This window comes from Podarcis pityusensis, assembly GCF_964106645.2.
Source record: "Podarcis pityusensis genome assembly, chromosome: 12".
Classification (NCBI taxonomy): Eukaryota; Metazoa; Chordata; class Lepidosauria; order Squamata; family Lacertidae; genus Podarcis; species Podarcis pityusensis.
In genome coordinates, this window is record NC_138037.1 from 14141326 (window position 1) to 14165835 (window position 24510).

The window sequence follows — 24510 nt, forward strand, 5'->3', positions numbered from 1 at the left end:
ACTGGCTCTGGAGAATGACAAAAAGCAAGGAAACACATTTTATTAAAACATGCCATTTAAATGCAAAGTGGTATATGTTGTGCATATAAAAATTGTCCTATTAATATTCCTTCTAGGGATATGCTGCTGAACTGGAACAAAGACAGCAAATATATTTATGCAAAATAGAAGCATTTAAAAGGTTTGGTACATCTATTGATGTTTTTATTCCAATTTAAGGTATGATTAGGTTAGCAAACATTTCTGCTCTAGAGAACTTTACTATTACAGCATTGTTCTAGTTATTAAGATTGTGTTCTCATTCCAATCAGAAGTACCCTGTTTTAACAAGCTCATCACTAATCAGCAGCATGATCTTTGCATGCCAACTATTTCAAAGCTTATTTTTAAAAGGGAATAGCATTGGCTATAAAGCAGAGCTTGGGAACTACTGTCTTGTAGCCTGCTCTTCAGCCCAGCAGCCTCTCCTCTGGGCCCTGCCTTTTCCCAGGCCACTTTTTCCTGGCTGCCAAGCTGCCTTCCTCCACATAGCTGAGCAGTGTGTGTTGTGGGGGTAGGTGGAGCGGGGGAGCTCCGAGAGGAAATTCAAACCTGCCCACAATCTCCCCTTTACACACTGCTCAGTGGCAGTGCCTTGCATCAAATTGCCCACAAAAGAAGAGATCGCTCCAAAACCACTCAACGCATTTCTGAGTTGCGCATTGAGAAAAGCCAACTTTTTCAGCAAGCAAAATGAAAGCAAAACAGTGTGCTTAATCAATTTTTAAACTATCCTGCATTGAAAGATCCCTGGACACAATGAAACACAAATGAAAACCACAAAAATTCAATGGCACATTAAAATTATGCAGCTGTAACATTTAGGAAAGAATTATATCGATCCATCACTAAAGTACAGCAACAAAACAAACAAAAATGACCCCCAAAACCTCCATCTGTCCCAAATAACTGTCTTCACAAGTAGTTCTAAGTAGAGCACATTAAAATGGTCTAAAAGTAAGGTTACGAGAACACGGGTTACTGTGGCTAAGTCATTCCTGATCCAGGAATGGCTACCACTGAGGCCACATGGGCCTGCCTGCAGTGACAATGTCAATCAGGCAGTACCCCCAAGCTAAGAACCTGCTCCTCTGAGTTTGGAGAAGAAATTGCAGGCCTGGATTTGGATGCAACTCTAATGCTAACCATGCCTTAGTTTCTCAGAGCAGCAAGGAGAGAAACCAAGTATCTGTGAGTTTAGCCTTGTGCACTAGCACACTATGTGTTCACCTTTAAATCATAGTCATGCTTACCTGTGCTAAGTGACATTTGAACCAAGCCAAGGAGAAACTAATCACTAAAAGAAGAGACACTCCATTTTGTTGTGAAGGCACTTACTTTAAAAACAGAGCATCTAACATCAGCTGAAGTTGCATCAAAAGAAAGATCTTCAATTAGAGTTTTTATGAGATCAGCAAGCACATTTGCAGGAATCATCTCCCAATATTTGAATGCTATTTTACTAACACCAAGCACACCTGTTGAGCGGACTAGAGGTTGAGGATCTCCTAAGAGAGTCTAGAAACAGGGGGGAAATAAAGAATATTAAGTCACAATTTCCATCCAGTTTTCTGTGCAGCTGGACAGCTCACATTTGACAGTTTGTGAAGGAGACCTTATCAAGGGATGATGCCTTAGATATTTTCAGAAATGCAACACTTAAGTGAGTTCTTCCATGTCTATATTTTCCACCTATATGGGCTTTAAAGTATGTCTTCATCAGTACAGTGATTTCTTGTTCTAAAATGTTCATTACCAATGTATATTTTAATCTTACAGTATTTAAGTTTCTGTGGGAGCCAATGATCCAAATAAATGTGTATGTACATTTATACAATAACATTATATTTTAGTATTGAAGGGAAGAGGAAGAGAGAAGCAATCGGCTTTCTCTATTCTCATAGTGACATATCATCTAGCCTAATAAGAATCTATGTTTTCACAGTTTTTACTTTTAGGTTGCTTTGTAATTATGATGCTGAAAAGTTCAAAATAAAGCAAGACAGCTACTTGTAAAAATAAAAAAGCACTGATGTCTCCAATTCCATTTTCCAGCAAAATGGATTTCCTTACTTTTTGCTAACCTTAAATAAAACTAGCTTGATGGAGGGTGGGGAGAGAAACACACAGTAGACTTACAAAGAGCTCATCAAATTGCCTTTGGATTTCGTTTTCCATATCTTCTTTATTAAAAGATGGATCAAGAATTGGAAATGCATCAACAAATAGCAATGCTGCATTTGATCGGACTTCCGAGTTTCTGGCCTGTTACAAAGCAGGAAAATAGTCAAGTAAATGATAGTTATATAAACCATGGACAAAGCAAATCCTTAATGCCTAAATCATTGTCCTGTGTTAAAAGCAAGGGTGCACAGTGAGTTTAAGGTGTGAACCCGCAGCAGTGTTAATGGTCCCATTTGAATTCAACTATAAACAATAGTTTAACCTTAGAAGAATGAGCCTACGAAAGCCTCGGGCTTATTTGCCCCGTCCCTTTCCAACCCGCCTCCAACACAGCCAGGACAAGCTGTTCAGAAGCTTTTGCTTCCATTTTACCTCAATTTTCTCCACTCAATGAGATTATAAAAATATAATTCCGTTTCAGACCTTTAAGTAAATGGCAACTACACTAGACTTTTCTTCCCTTTCCACACAGCAGCAGGCAAGGGATCTTACTTATTAGGGCTAAATAAGCTAGCTGCTTCTAAGCTAGCAGGCACCTGATGGCGCATTTATCAGCACAATAGTGCTTAACAAATACGTGCAAAGAGCTAGTTCTTCAGAAGCAGAGCTCTCTGTGGTTCCACGTCAAGGTAAAAGCCATCATATACTCTTGTAAAAAAGTAAAAAGGTGCATCAGCTGGACCTGGGCAAAAGCAAACCCATCCACAGCCATTATCTGAACTTCTTCTTCCTCCTCTTCTTCTTCATTAACTTTATATTTTATTTATTATTTGCTTTCTTACGACTTTCATACAGCCACACCAAAACAAAAGTTATCTGGGTGACTCACAAAGCAAAAATAAAATTATACTCAAACTCAGAAGCAAAGCCAGATTCTGGAGGATCTCCACTTCATGAAGGGGAGTGCCACCCTATGCAAAACAAGTTGAAACCTTTTTTTACAGGAAGACCCCCTTCTTAACTGAGAGCAGCTTTGTAGTGGTACTTGGCACAGAAGAGAGTATGCACTATCTATTTTGTCAGATCGATGCTTGACTAGGCTTGGCTAGTGGTGACGTACAACACAGAAGAATATTGGAAGCTACCTTAAAAAAGGTCCAATTATTTTTCAACTCCTTTTCAACAATCTTGATGTAAAAATATCCGCAAAGATGATAGGTAACATTTTAAACAATTACCTTCAATGCTCTCCAAAGAATTGGTTGATAAAGTCTATAAACAACTTCTTCAACTCCCTGGCGACATTTGTTTTGTTTGTGGAAATAGATCAGCAACTGACAAAATGAAAATAAATGCAAAGGATGCAGGAAGTTAGTAATTTCATTTCATGGGCTATTTGAGAAATACAACTCCTTTTATCCAGTGATTAGCTTTTGCAAAAATAAGAATTCCTGTGGTTTGTGTAAGCAGACAACCATAGATGATCTTATATGCTAGGGATAGCCAGTGTGATGCCCTCCAGATGCAGGACTACATTTCCTATCATCCTTGACCACTGGTCATACTAGTTGGAACTGATAGGACTCCAACATTTGGAGAGCACCATTGGTTACCAATGTTATATGCTATGCTTAAAAAGTGTTCTCCTTATGAAGATGCTTTGACCACATGATACTCATGAATATTGGAAAGAATGAAGAGTGTAGACATTTCAATTAGCTACTGATAGAGCAAAAGAACCACACAACTATTTGTATGTACTGTACCCAATAGGAATTAAATGCTCATTTAGGAGCAACCCTGCCTCCCATCATAGTGATGGCAGGTGATGTACTAGTGGGCAGCCCCATGTACCCATCAAAAAGGGCCCATCCAAGAGTGGGCAAGTTCAGGATCTGGCCTGCCAACTGGATCCTATTCACCACCCCCAGAGTAGTCTGGTTAAGGTTAAACTGAGGTTTCAGAAAAAGTAACAATGCTGAGAGTCAAACTTTTGTGACACACAATAACAACTGGAACAGATACTTTTCAAATTAAATCATTTGTTATTGTATGATTAGAGCAGAGTGGTGACACACTTTTTAAACATGCATCATTTTGCAACACAGTAATGCAGTTTTACTAGCAAACCAGAGTTTAACTAACCCCTTTCCAGCCCCAGGAGGAGCATTTGCGTGACACACCTGCACACTGCAGCTGACACACTATTGTGTTGTGACACACCGTTTGGAAAGCTCTGGGTCAGAGGGCTAGACTAGGACTGGGGAAAGCTAGATTCAAATTCTCACTCAGCCATGAGGCTCAGCAAGTAATAGGCCAGTTGCAACAGGAGGATTTGCACCATCATCCCATGGCTTATAAACCAGTGTATAATCATTTGTGAATCAAGAGCTCTCTATGCCTAATCTACTTTACATGGATGTTGTGAGTATGAGAGGGTAGAACTATGCATGCTGCCTTGAGCTCCTTCTAGGAAAGGCAGAATATAAACGCACAAAACAAATATTATTGTTAATTACTGGGTTCCTCAATGCTGGAGAAGTTTTTCTAAAGTGTTCTCTTGCTGTGAACAGCTTCAGGAGAGAACAATATGTGTTCTGGGGGATCACCCTGCAAGGCAGAAGTGTGGAAAGGGAAAAGATAGGAATTCTGAAAGCCACTGGTTTAACATGAATATCAACGCACCTCTCGCACTTTAGAGTTTAATGGAGAGTTCCTGGGGAGGTGAATTGCATGATGCATGAAATCCTGAATGCAAGTATGTTCAATCACCTAAAATAAGAACAAATACACATCCTCATCAATGTGAAAAATTAGGGCTAAGTTATTGAAACAACTGCACTTGACTTCTAACTTGTCTCTGAGCCAAATTCTAAATGCCTGTGTTGTCTTCAAAACCCATTACAGTTTGAGGCCAGTATATCTGAAGGACATGCTTTCTCCTGCACAGGACCAACTGCCTACCAAGATCTTCAACAGAGACCATCCTATGTGTCCTAGATCCAGAAGTACATTTAGTAGGGACCAAGCAGAGTGACTTTCTTGTGGCTGCACCTGCACTCTGGCACTGGCTCCTATGGGAGGCTTGCCTGGACCCCAATTTAACAGTTTTCAGTCAGGTTGCCAAAACGTTCTTTACAGGAAGGCTTTGGGAATCAAAAGTGGTTTTTAATCTCTCCTACTTACTGAATTGTTTCAAACTGCTGGAGGCTGTTTGATCAAGCTGTTTTTTAATTGGCGGCTTATATTTTCTGTATTTTTATTCTGATGGCCTATTTTTTGTTATAATTGTTTAATGCTATTGTGGTTTGGCATCTTGAGCTGTATTGACAAGAGCCTAGTTTCCCAGTGTCTTGCTCCCTGCAGAAGTAGTTCCATCCAACTGCCAGCTGCCTGTGAATGGAGCTAATGCAAATAGAGCTTAGGCCACTGAGTCTTCACGTGAATTGTCTAGTGAAGATAATGAATGCTGTATTAGTCCTCCTGAAAATAACTGTTCCCCCACAAAGAAAGACTACAGTGGTACCTCAGGTTAAGAACTTAATTCGTTCCGGAGCTCCATTCTTAACCTGAAACTGTTCTTAACCTGAGGTACCACTTTAGCTAATGGGGCCTCCCGCTGCCACCGCACCGCCACCATGCAATTTCTGTTTTCATCCTGAAGCAAAGTCCTTAACTCGAGGTACTATTTCTGGGTTAGCGGAGTCGGTAACCTGAAGCGTCTGTAACCTGAAGCGTCTCTAACCTGAGGTACCACTGTATTTAGCATAGAAGATCCATACACCTCTTGGATATGTCAGTATCAGTGCTCTTATTTACAACTGATCTTTCTGCTAAGTAAAGGTGGCCTTTTACCTCGCTTGCTTGTAGTTGTGATATGTACACAATCTGGTTGCCTCTACCTACACTGGCTTCAAGATTTAGAGTGCCAACACATTTAAGAGCAAAGACAAGTAGCAACTTTGAAACAATATACCTCCAGTACATTCCCTGAAGCCTTCTTCCAGGCTCTGAAATAAACCTCAGCAATGTGTGTCATCAGGGACCTACATTAGTAAATGAAGATATAATTAAGATTAGGAAACAGTCTAGGGCTAGTAACTATTTTGAGTTAAGTTGTCACTATGTCACCATGCACTCTGAGTCAAGACTGCACAACCAAGATCAGTTGGTTCAAGTGATGGTTCCTTTAGAACAGACCTCACAAAATAACTGTTGAGAACATACCTTCAAGAGGCATTTATTACCTCCACAATTCACTCAGCCCTAATCTGGCCACGCTAATAAGCTACAACAGGCAAAGGGTTCTGAAACCTTCTTGTAATGGACAGAGGCAGATATTCTATAAGAAACTGAATCCTTATTATTCTTATTCTTATCTTTATCTTGCCCAGCGCAACCCAGAACAATATACAATCATTAAATGAACAAAAAAGCCCACATAGATACATTAAAACAGAGAGGAAACAGAGACATACATTTAAAACATCCCACCCCCTTCTAAAAGGCCATAGATAGGCAAAGGTCTGGTTAGAGAAGATAGTTTTTGCCTGGCACTTATATATAATGATGTCTTAGGATATGAATGTATTTTCCCTAATAGTTTTATGGCCCCACTATATTATCTACCTATACACATTTTGGGGTATGGGGTATGGCCACGACCACAAGCATAAAACAAAGTGGTAGCAAGTGCCTTCAGTTCAACATACCTAGGAAAACACAACAGCTGATTTTTAACAGTCCCGTGTATCATTTTAATGAAGTTCACGTTCCATGTGAAAAGAAAACTCAGGAATCTTCTCCCCTGAAAGAGATGTTAGGCAAGGCAACTTCACAAATAGCCAAATGGGCTTTTTAATATTCACAACTAAGTAATGTGACATTCATAGGGTTTACGGCTATAATATACTACATTCTCACTTTCCTGACAGCAAGATTCTTTGAACAGAAGACAACTTCTGAGTAATCATTGATGGGATTGCACTGCACAACATGTATTCAAGGCAGCTAACAAAATACTTAATATATTACAGCAGCATAACACACAATTGAAACCAAGTTCTTTAAAAGCAACAAAACCCACACACAGCATAAGTAATCCTGGGGTAAGAAACCTGCAGCCCTCCAGATGGTTTTGGACTTTAGCCGTCAGCTGATGGGAGCTGGAGGCCAATAACATATGGAGGGTGACAGGTCCACTTCTCCAGTATTTTTGACCAGAAAAACCCTTCCAAAACCCAGTACATCTGTAGCCAAACAAGCAAAAGAATCCACCCCACCCCCCGCAAATCAAAACAAGGTCTTAACTATTTTCTTCAAAGAATGAGGTAGAAGGCAAGTAGATATCCTGCATTCATCAGGTTGCTGAACATACATACCTTGTGAGAAATATAAATTCTATGCTCCCCCTCCCTAAGACTTGTTTTATTTTTTGTAGGCATCAACTTATCACCCAATAATTTTAAAACAGTGAGAAGATATATTTAGAAAAAGCACACTTACCTCTTCTTTTTTAATATGGCCAATACTCATAAAGCACCGGAGTAACAAATCTTTCACTTCATTACTCTCCTCCGAGTCATAATCAAAACACAGTAAAGCCCGGTGAAGATGCCATAGACGGACTATATCCACACCCTAGGGAAGATGCACAATTGCATTTGTGTGTGAGGATTATGAGGTGAGAGACATCTTTCAGTCATGCGATATGCACCAAAGTACTGGAGTTTACAGTATCAATTAGCTCAAGCACAAATTAATTACAAGTTTCTTACTCTCTAATATTTTTGCAAGATGTTGCAAAAAATGTTGCCATGCTGCAGTTCACATGGTCGTGTACTGGTGGCCACACAAACTGAAATGTGGGAAAGAAAAACAGGCAGGCAGATGAGCAAGTGAGCAAATGGCATGGGTAGTGGGAGGCCCAGACAAGCTGCAAAAGAACAGCCAGGACAGGTCCTCAGCTACTGCCCTACTTTGCTGTTGCCATGCACCTGACACTGACATCACTCTTTTAGTTTCAGCAGTGTCAGAGGCCAAGGAGGAACAAAGTGGGAACCTAGTAGATGGTTGCTGGGGAGTTGTTTCAGTAGACAAGCAGCCTCAGGTGAGTAGGAAGTAAGTGTGGGCATATGGATCAGTGTGGGACAGGCTTTGCAAGCCTTTCCGCTGTCCCCATCACTGCTACTGGTTCCTGCAGGAGATGGGAGGAAATATACAACCATACTTCTCTGGCTCTCTATGGCAGCAGTGACAGGGGGAGAGTGGGAAGGCTTGCAAAGGCCACCCAACACTGATCCATCCTACCCATTTCCAGCTGAGATAGGTGATCTGGATTAATGCAGCCTATTGAAGTATGATCTTCTCTTGAGTAGCCTGGAAGAATGGGCAGAAGGGTAAAGCTGTTTCTGGTTAGCCCTGACATACAGAGTGGGGAAGCTATCCTGAAGCTTTAGCATGGACATAGTGAAAGGTTAAATTAAACATTGGCATGCATCTTAGGGGGCATGTTTGGGTCTGAAGGTACTTCAAGGGGGCAGGGAAGTGTGGTGTGAGTAGCTGGGGACGGCAAGTGGAGCGAGCAGGGGTGGCAGCCCCCAGTGTATATAAACATGACTTAACTCATTAATTAAAGCATACCACAACAATTTTCTTTTCAAGACTCTTTTTCAGAAGCATGATGAGAGCACTTTTCCCAAACACTTCTTTTCTTTGAAGTCCCTTCTCCCACCATCGCTCACATAGGCACTGGATGGCTCCCAGCAGAGATTTTTCAGAGTCAGGTAATGTGTAAAGAATGCCTGCAACAAAATCATAGCAAGCACAATTAAATTTATGTGTCAAAAAGAGACCGCTAGCAATCTTAAAATGCTTCAAGAAACATAACTCAAAGCTGATTTTCTTATCTTGCTGTCCAAAATGCCAGTCACAAGACAGCTGTCTTTTGAAAAAATTGTTTTACTGCCAGACTCAGTAACTCTATCTTTGTCATTTAAATTTCTTAGGAAAATTTAATGTGACCTTAGGAGCATAGTTAACCACGGCATACATAATTTTGTAAAACAAACAGGTAAACCAGGGGACCCAAATTGGATTGGGTCCATAGTCTGGGTGGCTTTAACTATTTCTCCTGTGGTCCCACTGAGAATCAGGGGAGGTAGGTGCCTCATATTTGCAGTGGCATAAAAGCTTATATTGGTCCCAGTAGGCGCGCTCTATGGTGAATGGATTATGGGGGAGGGACCATTCTGGTCGGGATGATAGTATGGGCAAAGGGGAGACCCTCCGCTCTCCCACCACAGCGTACTCTCATTCCAGGTTAGGCAAGAAATACAGTGGTTCCTATGAGGTGCGTATGACTAAACAGGGGATGGACCACACTTAGGTTTAAGAACTAGCTTTGGATGAATTTGTGGTATGACCAAGGTTATAGTTTTGTTTCAGTAAGTTCATTCCAGTCATTTTACAGTCTGAAACCCACATCAAGAGTACTTGAAGCTTGTAAAGCACTTACACCCACTTGCTAAGCTATAAACATATCAACAGATACAATATTTACACCAACATTTTAGATTATTACTTTGTTGCTATGCAAACCAGTGAATCTGTTATGAGATAAGTGGTTATATGACATGTAATACGGTTTTCAAAATATGCCATAAAGAAACAATAATAGCTAAAGAAAAGATGCGTTTTAAATGTTCAAGGTACATGCAATTGTATGAAGAAAGCTGTAAGTCAGTAGGTTTAAATTACTTCCACTCCCAGAAGTGGCATTCCTTTTGTTTTAAATATTTGCTTGTTCACACAAAGGATGTTTAGCACTATCAATATACCAAAGATCCTAGTATGCTGAGATCAACTGAAATACATACCATTTAATATCAGTGCACATTCTAAAAGAGCTTTGATGTTTACATTTTCATCTACTGTGGGTATGGAAGTAGTAACTACAGTGGCAACACCATGGATGACAGCTGTGGTTTCTTCCTAAAAGTTGAGAGAGGTACACTTACTTAACAAGGCTATGAAGTTAAACTACAACATCAGACCACAATTATTCAAGAAAAACTGAAAGCAGTATGATTTGGCTTAATATTAGCTGGAATAAATTCCTTTGCTGAAAGGTATTTAAGTATGTCCTCCCTTTATTAAATGCAGGTACTAATTTATTTTTTACTAGGCAGTATTTACAATTATGGTAGAGCAGCACTGCTGTGATCCCCCATTAAAACCTATTGTGAGAGTAAGTGTCTTTCCAAACATCATGAACGTGATCTAGCCAGTCAAGCACTTTCCAGCAGAAAATATTTAAACACATGTTAAGCTCTCTCGATGAAATTAATAGGGCACTAATTTTTGTATGTCTTTTTCTCCTCCTTGCAGCATATTTTCGTTTCCTTGTTTTTTTCAGGATCTGCCACTGTTCAAGTTTTGAGGTTTAGAAAACAAAAACAAAACAAGTAAAAAACTTTGTACCAGTTTGCAACTACTTACAAACAGGTTTTACAACAACGTCCAATCAACTGATGTGAATTCATATTCATGGTGCAGAATGTAAGCTTTGAAGTAACACAGCACTCTTCCTTAAGCTGTTAAAAAAATTATCCATGTATCTACAAATTTTCAGCAAAAGAACTTGAACCAAGAACAAATAAATTCATTGAATTAGGAGCTGAGAGCCAATTAACCTAAGTGGATAGACTAGGTAACTGTGTTTTCTTTAAGAGAGAATAGGTTTCAAAGAACCCTTAAGCAGACTAGAGCTTGATTGGACACAACCCAATCAGAGTAGATCCACTTAAATCAATGGGTCTAAATTAGCTGTAAGCCATTGTTTTCAGTACAGTATAGTGAAGAAAACTCACACAATTCTGCACTGCTTTCCTGAAGAAAGCAGTTGAGATTTTGATAAATAATAAGCCTTCACTTCATTCATGTTAACAAAGGCATCTGCAACTTGCATTTGAGATTCTCAAACTATTACCATCATGCTTTCCCCTGGCCCCTCTGCTGTATAAAAGCTAGAATGGACAATGTGTGGAAAGGCCTGGAAGCCCAGCATAAGCCATTCTGACAGGGAACTACAGGATGTAAATCAAGAGGTGGGGAACCTCCAGTTTGTAGGCCAAACTTGGGCCTTCCCATTTGGCCTATGGGGCTGTTTTTCAGAAACCCTGGCCACCTGCCTCATGCCTACAATCATATATATGCAATCAGGTGTGGGGGAGGTAAACACAGTTGCACAGGGGATTCAATCCTGCTTTGTGTAGGGTTTGAGTGTGCCTGAACTCAAGCTAGCATGCCTGAACCCAGCTGACGAGGGTAGAGAAGCTAAAAATCTGGCTGGCCAGGCCAAAAGGATCCCCACCCCTGATGTAAATGAAACGGACATAAAAGGAGTGCATATGAAAGGCTTCTGGTATCTAAGGTGGTAGCCACATAAATGAACAAATGAATAAATAATTACAGTAATTGTATCAGCTCATGAAACATAGCAGGAATCTGTTATAAGAAATACCCTTTTAGCAGCCGTCTCAATTTCCATGTCATCATCACAGTCTTCTCCAACTCTCTGCCATTCTTCTGTTGGGTCTTCCACTAAAACTTGTGCCAACCACTGTGCTAACTTCTCCCACAATGCTTCTTTCTGCTTCCTAGATAATTCTTGCAACAACTCATTCAAATCAAATGGATCTGCTGCATCTTTCTGTAAAAATGATACAAACCAAAAGTTTGTCACTGAACAAAAGCGTTTCAACCCACTCCAGGCACTTTTTTCCCTCTTCATATTTACTTACGTGAAGTTGGATAAAATGCAAGAACTCCTTGTTGGCACCATTAAAAGCAGCCTGTAGAAAAGCTTCACGTTTTGCCATGTTGTATTACTTCGTAATCCATAAAAGTCTAAGAGGAAAACATTGCAACAGGAAATCCAATTTAATGCCAGAACAGCAATTCAGAACTGGTTGGCAAACAAACCTAGTTCACACACCGCATTGCATTTTTAATATGAATAAGAAGCATGTAGGTGCAGACTGCTCAAATGTCTCCAATTTGCTTCTCCCCTGCTCCTTACCTTGACACACTAGAGTGGAAACAAACCAGAGACTGGTTTCATACTAGGTGCAAACTAGTGATTATGGTTTGTTTCCTCCCCCTCCCTCGCAAAAAAAGAAAAGAAAAACTTTGCCTTCAGGTTGCTTGCTTCCAAGAAAACATCTATTGCCTCACTAACCACTGCCCCACTAGGTTACCTCCTTTAAACCTGGCAGCATCTGCACTTCGACTCCTTGGAGCAACTATCTCCTACACTGTTGGCCTGGCTCTTTCTAAAGATGTATTCTGGCCCAGCTGTCTTTACAGGATTTTTTTGCACCACATAACTGAATGTATTTAACTGCTGCTGTTTTAATTTGGCCATGAATTATTGTCCATCTGGCAGCAATGGATGTTTTACTGCTATTTTCGGTAATATCAGTAGTTTTAGGTTATTCCGTACACTGCTTTAGGTACTGTCTCTCTATGTTTCTATACTTCTTAAGTAAATTAATGGACTGGCAACTGTTATGGCAACTGGGCAGAACATGTAGTATAACTAGCCTTACCACAATAGCTCACTAGTTCCAGTTACTGGTGATTCACACTTCTTTATTGTCCTGCACAATATGAATTCTGAGAAAAGAGATGACAAAGTCAAAAGTATCCATAGGTTTTCTTTTCTCACTCTTTTTGGCTACAGCATGTGGCCATTTGCTCCCCCACCCCCCACAGCCAACCCCACCCCTTTCCCCCCCAACCACATATTCCTGAAGTTGAAGGTAGAATGTTTTTTATATTGTTTCTTTTTTTTTTAAGAAACTGAAGGCAAACACACAATTCTCCTTTCATCATCACCACGCACCTCTGTTCCCATATGTATGGAATTCTATTCTATTAACAGTACAGTGGTACCTCAGGTTAAGAACTTAATTTGTTCTGGAGGTCCATTCTTAACCTGAAACTGTTCTTAACCTGAGGTACCACTTTAGCTAATGGGGCCTTCCACTGCCGCTGCGCGATTTCTGTTCTCATCCTGAAGCAAAGTTATTAAGCCGAGGTACTATTTCTGGGTTAGCGGAGTCTGTAAACTGAAGCGTCTGTAACCCGAGGTACCACTGTAGACCACTGAAATTAATGGACCTAGGCTAAGTAAAATAAATTCCACCTTGTATACAATCCCCCCCTTCTCCTGTCACTTCCCTGTTTCAGACGCACCTAGAAGTCACTAAATAACAACAACAAACCATTTCAAAGGTGTGCTTTTACCTCACTTTCTTCAAGCAGAAAAGGCACCCCGAGCTACCTGCAAACTCCAGTATAGTAAGACAGTCCTTTCCCCTGAGGCTTGCTATCGAAAAGGAATAGAGAAAGCAGGGCTGGGCGGGTCCTTAGCATTAATCCAGCAGGCCAGTTCCTTCACCTTTCTCCACAAGACGCCCACCCTTCCGGCTCCCTAACTAGCAGGCAGCTGCTGGGCATTGGCCACTGTCAAGAACAGGTCACCACAGACCTAGCTTACCCTAACATAATTCCGTTTATATTTCACCTGCCACGGCCTCGCCCTCTCCCCTCAAAACTCACCGTTGAGAATCCACTACCAGCTCCGTTTGGCGCCCGCGCAGCTGGATTCGAATTCTCCCGCGAGCGGCAACGTCAAGAGACGACGCATGCGCGCCACGGAGGCCGGCTCGCGGCTAGTCATTGGACGAAGCTCGGAAGTAAGGGCGGGGAGAGGGGCGGGGAGGTGAAGAAGGAAGTCGAAAGGGGCGGGGAGAGGCCGCGCGGCGAGACTCCTTCCGGTCCGTCGCCGCCGCGCGCGTGCGCACTTGTCCGTCAGCCTTCGGTTGGGACCCGGAGGCCGAAGCGCTTGTCTCAGTTTCAAGGCCTTCAGGGCGATTGCAAAGGGTGTGGGATTGTGCGCGCTTAAAGGGTTCGTTCGCTGAGGTGGTTGGTTGGTATTTCAGAAATAATATGTATTAAGACGTGAGGTAAAACTCCCGTCTGTCTGGCGTTTGGGGGGGGGGGGGACTCTCGAGACATCCTGGCGGTCACGTGAGGTACCGCAGTCCTAAACACAATTTGTTGTTTAGTCGTGTCCGACTCTTCGTGACCCCCTGGACCAGAGCACGCCAGGCACTCCTGTCTTCCACTGCCTCCCGCACTTTGGTCAAACTCATGCTGGTAGCTTCGAGAACACTGTCCCACCATCTCGTCCTCTGTCGTCCCCTTCTCCTTGTGCCCTCCATCTTTCCCAACATCAGGGTCTTTTCCAGGGAGTCTTCTCCTCTCATGAGGTGGCCAAAGTATTGGAGCCTCAGCTTCAGGACCTGTCCTTCCAGTGAGCACTCAGGGCTGATTTCCTTCAGAATGGAGAGGTTTGATCTTCTTGCAGTCCATGGGACTCTCAAGAGTCTCCTCCAACACCATAATTCAAAAGCATCAGTTTTTTGGCGATCAGCCTTCTTGATGGTCCAGCTCTCACTTCCATACATCACTACTGGGAAAACCATAACTTTAACTATACGGGCCTTTGTTGGCAAGGTGATGTCTCTGCTTTTTAAGATGCTGTCTAGGTTTGTCATTGCTTTTCTCCCAAGAAGCAGGCGTCTTTTAATTTCGTGACTGCTGTCACCATCTGCAGTGATCATGGAGCCCAAGAAAGTAAAATCTCTCACTGCCTCCATTTCTAAGTTGTTGTTTACTGCTGCCCAAAAGTCAATCCACACTTGGAAGTTCTATTTGACTGTTTATACCTCTTAAAACATTTCCCCAAAGTATTCCCACTCATCATTAATAGTTCAGTTCTATGTAGGGTTTATTCGGGAAGAAGTCCCACTGTGTTCAGTTGGGGGCTTTCTGCCCGTTAACCAGTGCAGAGTTTGAAGCCTTGGGCCTTCTGAGTATTTATTGCCTTTATATCCGACCTCAATGGCAATTGAAGTGGTGCACATGGTTCTGTGGCCTCACTTACCCAACAACCCTGTGTGGTAGGTTAGGCTGAGAAGCAGCAACTGGCTCAGTGTCTCCTAGTGAGCTTCATAGCTGAGGTGATTTGAACCTTGGTCTCTCAGGTCCTAGTCCTAAACTCTTAACCACTGCAGCGCACTGTTCTATGAATAAATACATCAAGTGTGCTAAATAATGAGTACATATATTGAGGGCTGTACTGTAAGGCACTATTCAGCCTTGCAGCCCAAACTTACTTAATATATTGTCTGCTGCTGGGGGTGGGGTCCCCCCCCCCCAGCAGAAGCATTTTCTCCTGGGTGGCTTTCTGAGGGCCAGCAATGGTGAGCCTGGCAAAGGTGTGTGAGCCAAGTAAAGCAAATTGTACTTTTTCTACTGTGCATCACTCTAACCTCTATCACGGCAAGTAAGAAGCATTATCAGAGTTCATATTCCAGTTGGGCAGGGCCAATGGAGGTTGTGGCGTGGGACTGAAAGAGGAGTTTGGGGAGCTGCATTCGTTCCCCAGACCTTACATGTTACAATTAAGAGCCAGTTAAAAATACAGTGGTACCTTAGGTTAAGTACTTAATTCGTTCCAGAGGTCCGTTCTTAACCTGAAACTGTTCTTAACCTGAAGCACCACTTTAGCTAATGGGGGCCTCCTGCTGCTGCCGCGCTGCCGGAGCCCGATTTCTGTTCTTATCCTGAAGCAAAGTTCTTAACCTGAAGCACTATTTCTGGGTTAGTAGAGTGTGTAACCTGAAGCGTATGTAACCCGAGGTACCACTGTATCAGAATTTGCAGGCTTCTCTGCCACTTCAGGTAGAGCTATGGATTGAGGAGCAGTTGAAAAAGGAGACTTGTTTTTGACTGCCAAGATGCTGTTAAGAAATAGAATAGCATTTTGAATTTATTGAAATTGTTTATATGGTATGTAGCGTACTACCTCACAGAGAAAGCAGCAGAAACTTCATTTCCTTTTCTAATTTTATATGCACATTTTTTGTTTATTATATAAATGTTAGGATTCCTAATTTGTCATTTAAAAGTGCTACATGACAGAGAACTTTTCTGCTTCCAGTTGTAATGATGCCACCTAAATCTAAATGGGGAGGCCGATATGGTGTAGACTAGCCCCAGAGTATATGCAGAGTACAAACCAGAAGTTGACAAAGATGACTTTTTTTCCAATGGGGTAAAATACATTGTAATGAAGTTTGGCTTCAGGGTTTATTAAATTTTCAGACATTTATATGGGACTAGGCACTTATATGGAAGAGTTTTATAAAACAAATATATGAGAAAGCAGCTTTTATTAAAGTGTATTGTGTACGGGGGGGGGAAGAGAAAGTGAAGTAAAGTTAAAAATAATTTGAGTTACTCAAAGAAAACTCTGTGCTGCTAGAACTGGAACCAGGAACCCACAACACTCTGTGCATGTGCAACTCCCACAACTGCAGACTGTGGTACCGTCCTGGAGTCTGGACAGTGACATATTCTCAGACTTTGGGCTGAGTCGTTGCCGGATATATTTCTGGCTTTGGCATGTTCTTCAGTTCTCTGGCTCAATTCCTTGACTCCAATTCCTTGGCACAACAACTGGTTCCCCGCTCCCCTCTGACTGCTGTTTACAGCTCAGCTTTAACAGCCCTACAGCAACAGTGTGGAGGCAGTTTAAATAAGATCAGCCATTGTAAAGCAGGGATATATGCCTAATTAATTGGCTGGCATTTCCATTTGCGAGCAGTGCCAGGGTACAAATTGCAGTAATTTATCAATGTTTCCAACTCTGCAAGGTACCCATCAGGTAAACTCACTGAAATACAGCTCTCCCTACAATTTAACATAGCTTATTAAATTCAGGTTTTTATTTTATGTCCCTGCAACTAGATCTTGACACAGAAATCATAGCAGGCTGAATAATAACAAAGATCAGATCTTAAGTGATACAGCAGAAAACAAAAAAGGGATGCAAGAATTGCTTTGTGCAGGTAATAATGAGCCAGTTGTCAACTTTTTGCAGGGTGTCATCCTTCAACATTACCTAAATTGTACAATTCCATTTTGACGTGTCTGCACATCAGTTCAGAATAATCTATACCTTTTTTTATTAATCATATACTTAACTATCCTTCTCCCGTCAAATCTTGTTAAAGCAATCTGGGAAAGGGGGCCTTCAATACAAGGTTGCTGAGCAACAGCAAATGCAAACTTGCTTCCATGCTGTCCCTTCATCAGACAGTCTTGTCCCCCACCCCCCCTTGAAGAGATCCCTCTTATCTGTCAAGGAGTCTAGAATGCCTCAGGCAAGCCATTGTAATTTTGTATATTATTCACTGCTATCAGCAGTAACAAAAGTAATATTCCCAGAATGTTACATCATATGATAGCTGGTGAATCTATTTGACTATATACCATCTATGCCCCTTCAGAAAACAGTTATTTTGACATGAGAGTCAGTTTTCTTTTATATAGTGCACACTTGAGTGGTGAAGAGACAATTCTGGAACAGCTATTTATATTGCAGTAAAGCTTATTTTATATACACTTTGTTAGTATTGGATTTCTTTGCAATTGACGTTTAATGTTTCCTCTCATTTCTATTTTTCATTTCACTTACTGTATTACTTCAATAATTTTTATAAAATTGGAAGATCACTCGTAAAATTCTCCTAAATCCTATAGTAGTTTGCCTTCCTCTCACTTAGGCAAATGGGGCATTTATCATGCACTCTGCCACAAATGTTAATATGGCCAGGCCATAAGTTCAAGGGACTTTCCAGAGGACTAGATTCTATTTCTTATGCATATATTCTCTTGTGATTCTACTTTTGCTGCATGGTACTGTAATTTCCCAGCACAGGGAACCTTCTTACATTACATTATTCTAGGAAACCTAGCTGTTCCTTAGGGTTTGAAGTCTGATTTCCATCATCCAAATGCCCCATCTCATAATCTGCTTTTTTAAAAGCTCTCACAAATACACTAGTTAACACACTATTACTGTATTTACTATTACTTTTGGGGGGGATTTTTATGGAACTGTCAGTGTGGATTTGTAGGGCAATACACCTTGAAGGAGTGTAGAGGTCTAAATGCACAAGCATAGTTTACATTGATAAGTCAACAAACATTATATATGCCATCTTCTTATCCAATTCTAAATAATTCTGCCTTTTTTGTTTTTTTCATTATGTATTAACTTACAGCTCTTTAGGCTAATAACATTTTCTTTTTCTTTCTTTTTTTCAGTTTCATCCTTTATTATTTTATTCACATGATATACATTCTTTACAACAAACAACTCCAAAATAAACAGACAACTCCAAAATAAAATCATATGTAACAAAACCATAAGTCTCATGTTTTCATTTACACTGATTTCCTCTCCGATACCTTTACTTGATATTTCTTGCTGCTTTCTGCTTTCCTTATAGAATCTTTATGAAAATTTACCGGTAAATCTCTTAAATCCTATACCAATCTTTAACAGTTTCAATTAATCCCTTCACCTCCCTCCCCCACAGCCCAGTACTTCCCTCCATCTGTGTGTGATCTTCTTTACTTACTATTATTTTTGTTATTGTTACATTATTCACTTTGTTATTCCAACTTTAACATATTATCCTATCTCTTTGCGCCTTTTATACTTTTGCATATTAATTTTTAAGCTCCAGCACCAACTTTTTTTCATGTATTCCTTAACGCATTCCCACTCTTTATTAATTTTTTTATTAGAGTAGCCTCTAATTGATGCTGTTAATTTTGCCATCTCCGCGAATTCAAGAAATTTGATTCTCCATTCTAATAATTCTGATATTTTATCAGTTTTCCAATTTTTTGCCACTACGATTCTGGCTGCCGCGGTTGCGTAAAGGAATACATTCCTTTTATCCTTAGGAATGTCACTCGATACCAAACCCAGCAAAAATGCCTCTGGTTTTTTAAAGATTGAACTCCTAAATATCCTTTTAAGCTCTTCATGTATCATAATCCAGAATTGTTTCACCACTTTGCACCCCTACCACATATGATACATCGTCTCCACCTCTGTTTTGCATCTCCAACAGAGATTTGATTTTTTATATATTTTTGATAGTTTCACTGGGGTGAGGTACCAGCAGTAAAACGTCTTCATTATATTTTCCTTAATCGAATAGCACGCTGTAAAATTTATATCAGTTTTCCATAATCTTTCCCCTCTGTCTAAATGAATTGTCTGGCCCAGCTCTTGTGACCATTTTATCATTGGTTCTTTTATTACCCCATCTTTCAGTTCCCATTCAAGGAGCAAGCTGTACAATTTCAATATTATTTTCCTCTTTGGCTGCAGAAGTTCACTTTGTAATTTTGATGTTTTCTGCATTTCTACAGAATATTTTTAACCAGCCCATCATCCCACTTAATCCCAGGGTGGGGTACAAAAACCAGACATAAATCAAGAGAGTGGTACCATAAAGAGAGAGATTTTAAAAACCAACAGCCAGCAATGTTTACAAGATTTCCTCAGCAAGCCCATAGCAAAGGGCACATTCATAGTACATATAGTACATTCCTCAAATTACGATATACCAGGAAAAAAAACCTGGTACAACTAAAGCTTTTAGCTTTTGTCCATGAATAGGCTGAACTGACTGGGAAGAGCACTTATTCATTAGAATCTATAGCACCATCTAGTGCTATTTATGAGTTGTGTGCATGATTGAAAAAACACACTATTTGAGACTGCATCAGAACTGTTGCCAAGAGCTCACTTTTTTGTCTCCTTATAGCTTAAAAATGTACCACTTATCTTAAATTACCTTATTCAGCTTTCAGTGACTTCTTTTTCACCTAGGACAGCAACTAAAGTTAATCTCAGCATCCTTAATTTAAAAACTAGTTTATTTCTGTTTTCCACCTACCAAGGAACTCAGTGATGGAGACGAACCCAGGTAACAGCTGGATTTAGATGATTTTTTAAAATGGGGGAATCAATTGTGTTTCTTTATCCCAACAGAAGACTGTGACTAAATGGACATCATACCTTTAAAATCAGAGGGAACCCCCAGCCTGTGGGCCAAACTTGGCTTACTGGGCCTACGAGGCTGCTTTTCAGAAACCACTCACACCTGCCATCATATGTGACATAAGGTGTGGTGGGGACTGAGATGCCGCTGCAGAAATCAGCCTCCCCTTCCAGTCTTTGTGCCTTTGTAGAAGTGAGTACCTTGCTCACCAGTTTATGATATTTGTGGTTGGCCTAATAATAGTATTGCCTAGGTATGCATTTCTGAATTTCTTATGGGCTACCACGGCTGCCTTTGCTTATAGGTTAAAAAGCAGAATTAAGTAATGCAAGAAAATACAAAATCAGCTGTTGTAAGACAATGCACATAGACATTTCTAACACAGCTGAAATGTTGATGGAAGTAAAAGAAAAGCAGACCTGACCCAGTATTATGAGAGTTTTCCATGCACTGGGCAACTGAACAAGACGTGTCTCTTCTGAACTGAAAACCATTTTTAAAATATGCTTTATTTGCTCCATCTACCTTCTCTGAAATACCTTCATCCCTCCCTCTTATCTTCAAGATTGTTACACAATGCAAGTGAGTTCTGAAAAATGTTGCTTCTGCAGGAAACCAATTACAGAGGCTATATCAGTGTAGATATCCAACCAACAGAAGTCTTGGAAGGAACTATCTGCTTTTTCTCAAGTTTCATCAACGGCATAAGCTTAGGCTTATCAATGAACCTCTTCCCTGTACCGCAGGAAGTTCCTATTGATTTCAGTAGTCAACATACATACACGGAATACATGTCTTCTGATAATGCAGTAAATCACTGATGCACTAATGACTGCCTGTTATGTCGGGTAAATAAATATTTAAGACTTTCTTGGAATGAAGGAAAAAAAGATCCACCAATAACTCCCATATGAATCATTTATTGAATAAATACATGCAATTGCAAAATTACATGAGCGAAAAAGGCAATCTGTACTAAACTATCTCCTCCCTTCAGCAGTTGCTGCAAGCCTGATATAGAGAAGGTTCAAATAATTTAATCCAAAACCCACATAATATAGTGACTTGGTGCTTGGATTATAATAGCTCTAAATGCAAAGTGCTGCTTTCCTCTCCAGCAACATAGAGCACTGAACAGTTTCAATAGCACGCAACAAAAACTGGTAGATACAGAGAACAAAGCTTGGGTTGAAACAAAGTATTTAAGCTTTCCTTTAAGGCACAGAATTAAAAAAATAATAAACAATGCGGAAAGCTAGTCTGATGACATTTAGTCTTTGATTTGCTAATGGAAATGTCATTCTTCCTCATCTTACCACCACCAAGTTGTGGACAGAATAGATTCATGCATGCAGCTTCTGATTTCCAAAGGTAGAAAAGAGCGTTTCTTTGTAATTAGCCAGGATTTTGGTCCAGATTTTTGAGAGCGAGCTCCTCTCCACCCGAGGGCCACCTTGATGAGTTCTCACATTGTTACTAATCCCTTTTTGCACACATTTGGCATAACTCTCACTATTTGTTATTTCCTCATGCAGGATACCTTGGGATGTAGGGAAAGAACACTGATATATACCAGGGGATGAAGAGAGAAGACGGCGGCTTTTACTTTAATAATAGATTGGAAGTATTTCACGCTGTTCCCTAGTGGCCTGCATTACCTCTATGCATTTCTACCAATATCCTATTCTTAATGACAAGGTATTGCAAATACATGAAATAGAGGTTACCATACCTGATACTCAGATACTCAAAAGAATTATGTAGGACCCTCCTGCCAAATTTTGACCACAACGAGAAACCTATTTGTTCTACGATGTTACATGCCCACATGTTGGCATTATGGCATCCTCTCCCAAGAATCTCATCATTTAGGAATTTCAACATAACTAATGCCACTGTACAATGCTCTTACTTACTAATACCAATTTTAGCCAGGAGAGAATACTATGGTATACGGGTTAGTAGCTTTCTTCAATAAGACTTCGAGTCACATTTCCCTTGTCTTCATATTTCTCATAAGGGCTTGTGGTAACTACAGATTATGGCTTTTCTTCTTCCTATTATATGTTCTCCCTTGTTTGAGCTGTCTGACAGTGGTCATATAGTGAAGATGCTTAAAAGGAAGTAGGGGACCACCTTAATCTAGACTATGTTTATGGTGAGCCTCTCTCTCAGAGCTCATGTACATGTACCACATTATCTGGATGCTGCCGCACAGGTCTGCCTAGCAAAGATGACACAGTACAACTTGATGTTACATACAGGATGCCAATGGGTATGTACAAATGTGTCACGCCGACAAATGAAAATGAAATTGTTTTTTAAACTTGGTATGAACAGTCTGCTACATCTATATGACAGGCACTTCGGTATTCTTAGTATACTTGAAGGGCACATGGGAATCTCTTCTGTGCAAGCTCAACTGAATGGTTCTTGTGCAGGAGGTGTTACTGTTGGATTATTCCAATTGTCTAAGCGAGAATTAAGGTTATGTAAGTTTAATTATAAAGCTAGTATTCCAGGAGTTTATTTACCCATAAACATTATTTTGTAGTCAGAAGCCACCCCAAGAGAATCAACTAATGATAAATTGTTATTTTGTTTTTAAAAAGCAATTGCATATTTACCCAAGATTGTGAGGCTACTGTCTGCAGAGGAAATGTACTGTTTCTTGGGTTAAACCACAAAAATATACATTTTTGTTAAAAACCATCTGAGAAAGCTTTCCAAAAAAAGGAAGCAATAGATATAATCAATACCCCATTGATTTTGTTCCGAAAGTAACAATGAATAAAATGAAGCAAAACGTTCACACTCAAAACATCTATCAAGTCCATTTGTTGCATACCACTCCTGCATTTCCTGGGCCTGTAAAAATCAAATGAAAAAGCTGCACTGATTAGAACATACATTTGATTTTAAATGGCTCATTTTTACTGCATTAACATCATTCTGATCCACACATTCCAGATTCATGGCAGATTTTGCAGACTTTGTGGAGCACACGGTCTGCTCAATCTCTAGTGACAGATTCCTTAACTGGTGGTGTATGAACTAGTCCTTGCAGCAGAATGCAGTGGTGTTTTGAATGGAATGTGAGTGTTTCACATAGATCAGACCCAAAAGAGAAGGAACTGCTCCAAGCATTGAAGCAACTGGAAAAAGCTAACCAGAAATCTAGATATTGAGCTTTCTATAATATGAGTTCCAATTTAAGAGACCTGCAGGCATTTTATGATACCACTGATAAACGTCCTAGAGACCCAGTTAAAGAAGCTTCATATGTAAAACAATCAATGTGATTCCACCACAGATTCTGAATCATTACGGTGGTTATCAATTCTTAATCTGCAGTACATCTTAACCATACTTTTGCATAGGCAATTTTCTGGTATTTCAGGTGGGGCAAATAAAATCTTAACAGGAAGCAATGACTGCAAAAGTGCATTACAAAACACTGTACTACTCAAGTCTTCACTTTTGCATCTTAAGAGACTAGATGAATATACTATTATTTCAACACCATGATCATCTTATTTTCATACAGTATTTCTTTTGTACAGTAATTATATATACTTTTCTTTATAACATCTGGATGAATTTTAGAATTATATGAATTATCTGCAATTCCAAGAATACTTTTCTATATAAATATTAAAAGTTAATATTTTGTACTCTCCCATTTTGCAAGGCTTTAAGGCCAGAAATATATGGGCTAACTGTTCAATTAATTCCTTCTGTACTTTTTCTTTTCTTTTTAAAGAAATCAGTCATCTTAGGATTAAGACAATTTTGCTGTGAAAACCATTCCCTAAACATTTTGCCTTAAACTTTTAGCGTGCATTTAAAAGAAAAAGATCTCATTTGTGTTTACATTTTCCTTTTGTCTTCAAACCATTGGGGGAAACTCTCTTTAAAAAAATAGCATCTATTTACATGGCAGACACCTTGGTGAGATATGAAACAAGATAGGAAAACCAGATAAAATCTCACTTTTCTCAAGGTTACAAATGCCATAAAAGGTTCCATTGAAACATGGTTACTCTACAAACCCTATTGCACATTAAAGTAGCTGTAACAAATGAAGGAAAAAAGGCTAACAAACGGACTTAAGCCTACATATAATGTCCAAGTATTATAAAACTGTTGGGAAGTGTTGATTGAGCCTAATAACTAAGAGTTATAAAAAAATATTAATACATCTGTGTGAACAATGTTGATAAAATATATAAAGGATGGCAAAAGTATATGAACAGGAGCTTCTGGCATCCCAAACTGCCTAAGGTGCAATATGCGGCCTTGTACCATCTTCTGTCAGGTCATACCTAGAAGGTGAAGAAAAAGA

The 24510-nt window shown here is 40.0% G+C and overlaps 2 protein-coding genes and 1 long non-coding RNA gene across 11 annotated transcripts in view; 1 reads left to right on the forward strand and 2 right to left on the reverse strand.

Annotated features, from left to right (window-relative positions):
* The window catches only part of NCAPG2 (non-SMC condensin II complex subunit G2), a 35200-nt gene extending 21285 nt beyond the window's left edge, over window positions 1–13915 (reverse strand). For 2 of the 6 annotated variants that reach the window (XM_080974009.1, XM_080974004.1), the window contains exons 1-12: window positions 13789–13915; window positions 11967–12072; window positions 11687–11875; window positions 10041–10155; window positions 8806–8966; window positions 7669–7803; window positions 6876–6970; window positions 6140–6209; window positions 4849–4935; window positions 3402–3497; window positions 2179–2304; window positions 1378–1557 (exon numbers count right to left, since the gene is read on the reverse strand). In XM_080974009.1, coding sequence (XP_080830135.1) covers window positions 1378–1557; window positions 2179–2304; window positions 3402–3497; window positions 4849–4935; window positions 6140–6209; window positions 6876–6970; window positions 7669–7803; window positions 8806–8966; window positions 10041–10155; window positions 11687–11875; window positions 11967–12044 — 1332 coding nt within the window. In that variant the 5' untranslated portion in view covers window positions 12045–12072; window positions 13789–13915. Of the gene's footprint in view, window positions 1–1377; window positions 1558–2178; window positions 2305–3401; window positions 3498–4848; window positions 4936–6139; window positions 6210–6875; window positions 6971–7668; window positions 7804–8805; window positions 8967–10040; window positions 10156–11686; window positions 11876–11966; window positions 12073–12773; window positions 12811–13473; window positions 13588–13627 lie in introns of those variants that run through there. The other 4 variants (XM_080974005.1, XM_080974006.1, XM_080974008.1 and 1 more) reach the window with 4 other exon arrangements.
* Window positions 13916–13985: 70 nt separating this feature from the next.
* LOC308459173 lies at window positions 13986–21286 on the forward strand. Its single transcript, XR_013977848.1, has 2 exons — window positions 13986–14195; window positions 20156–21286. It is a non-coding gene; the product is annotated as an uncharacterized lncRNA (long non-coding RNA).
* Window positions 21070–24510, reverse strand: part of ESYT2 (extended synaptotagmin 2) — a 66077-nt gene continuing 62636 nt past the window's right edge. For all 4 annotated transcript variants that reach the window (XM_080974030.1, XM_080974031.1, XM_080974033.1 and 1 more), the window contains one exon: window positions 21070–24490. In XM_080974030.1, coding sequence (XP_080830156.1) covers window positions 24445–24490 — 46 coding nt within the window. In that variant the 3' untranslated portion in view covers window positions 21070–24444. The remainder of the gene's footprint in view (window positions 24491–24510) is intronic.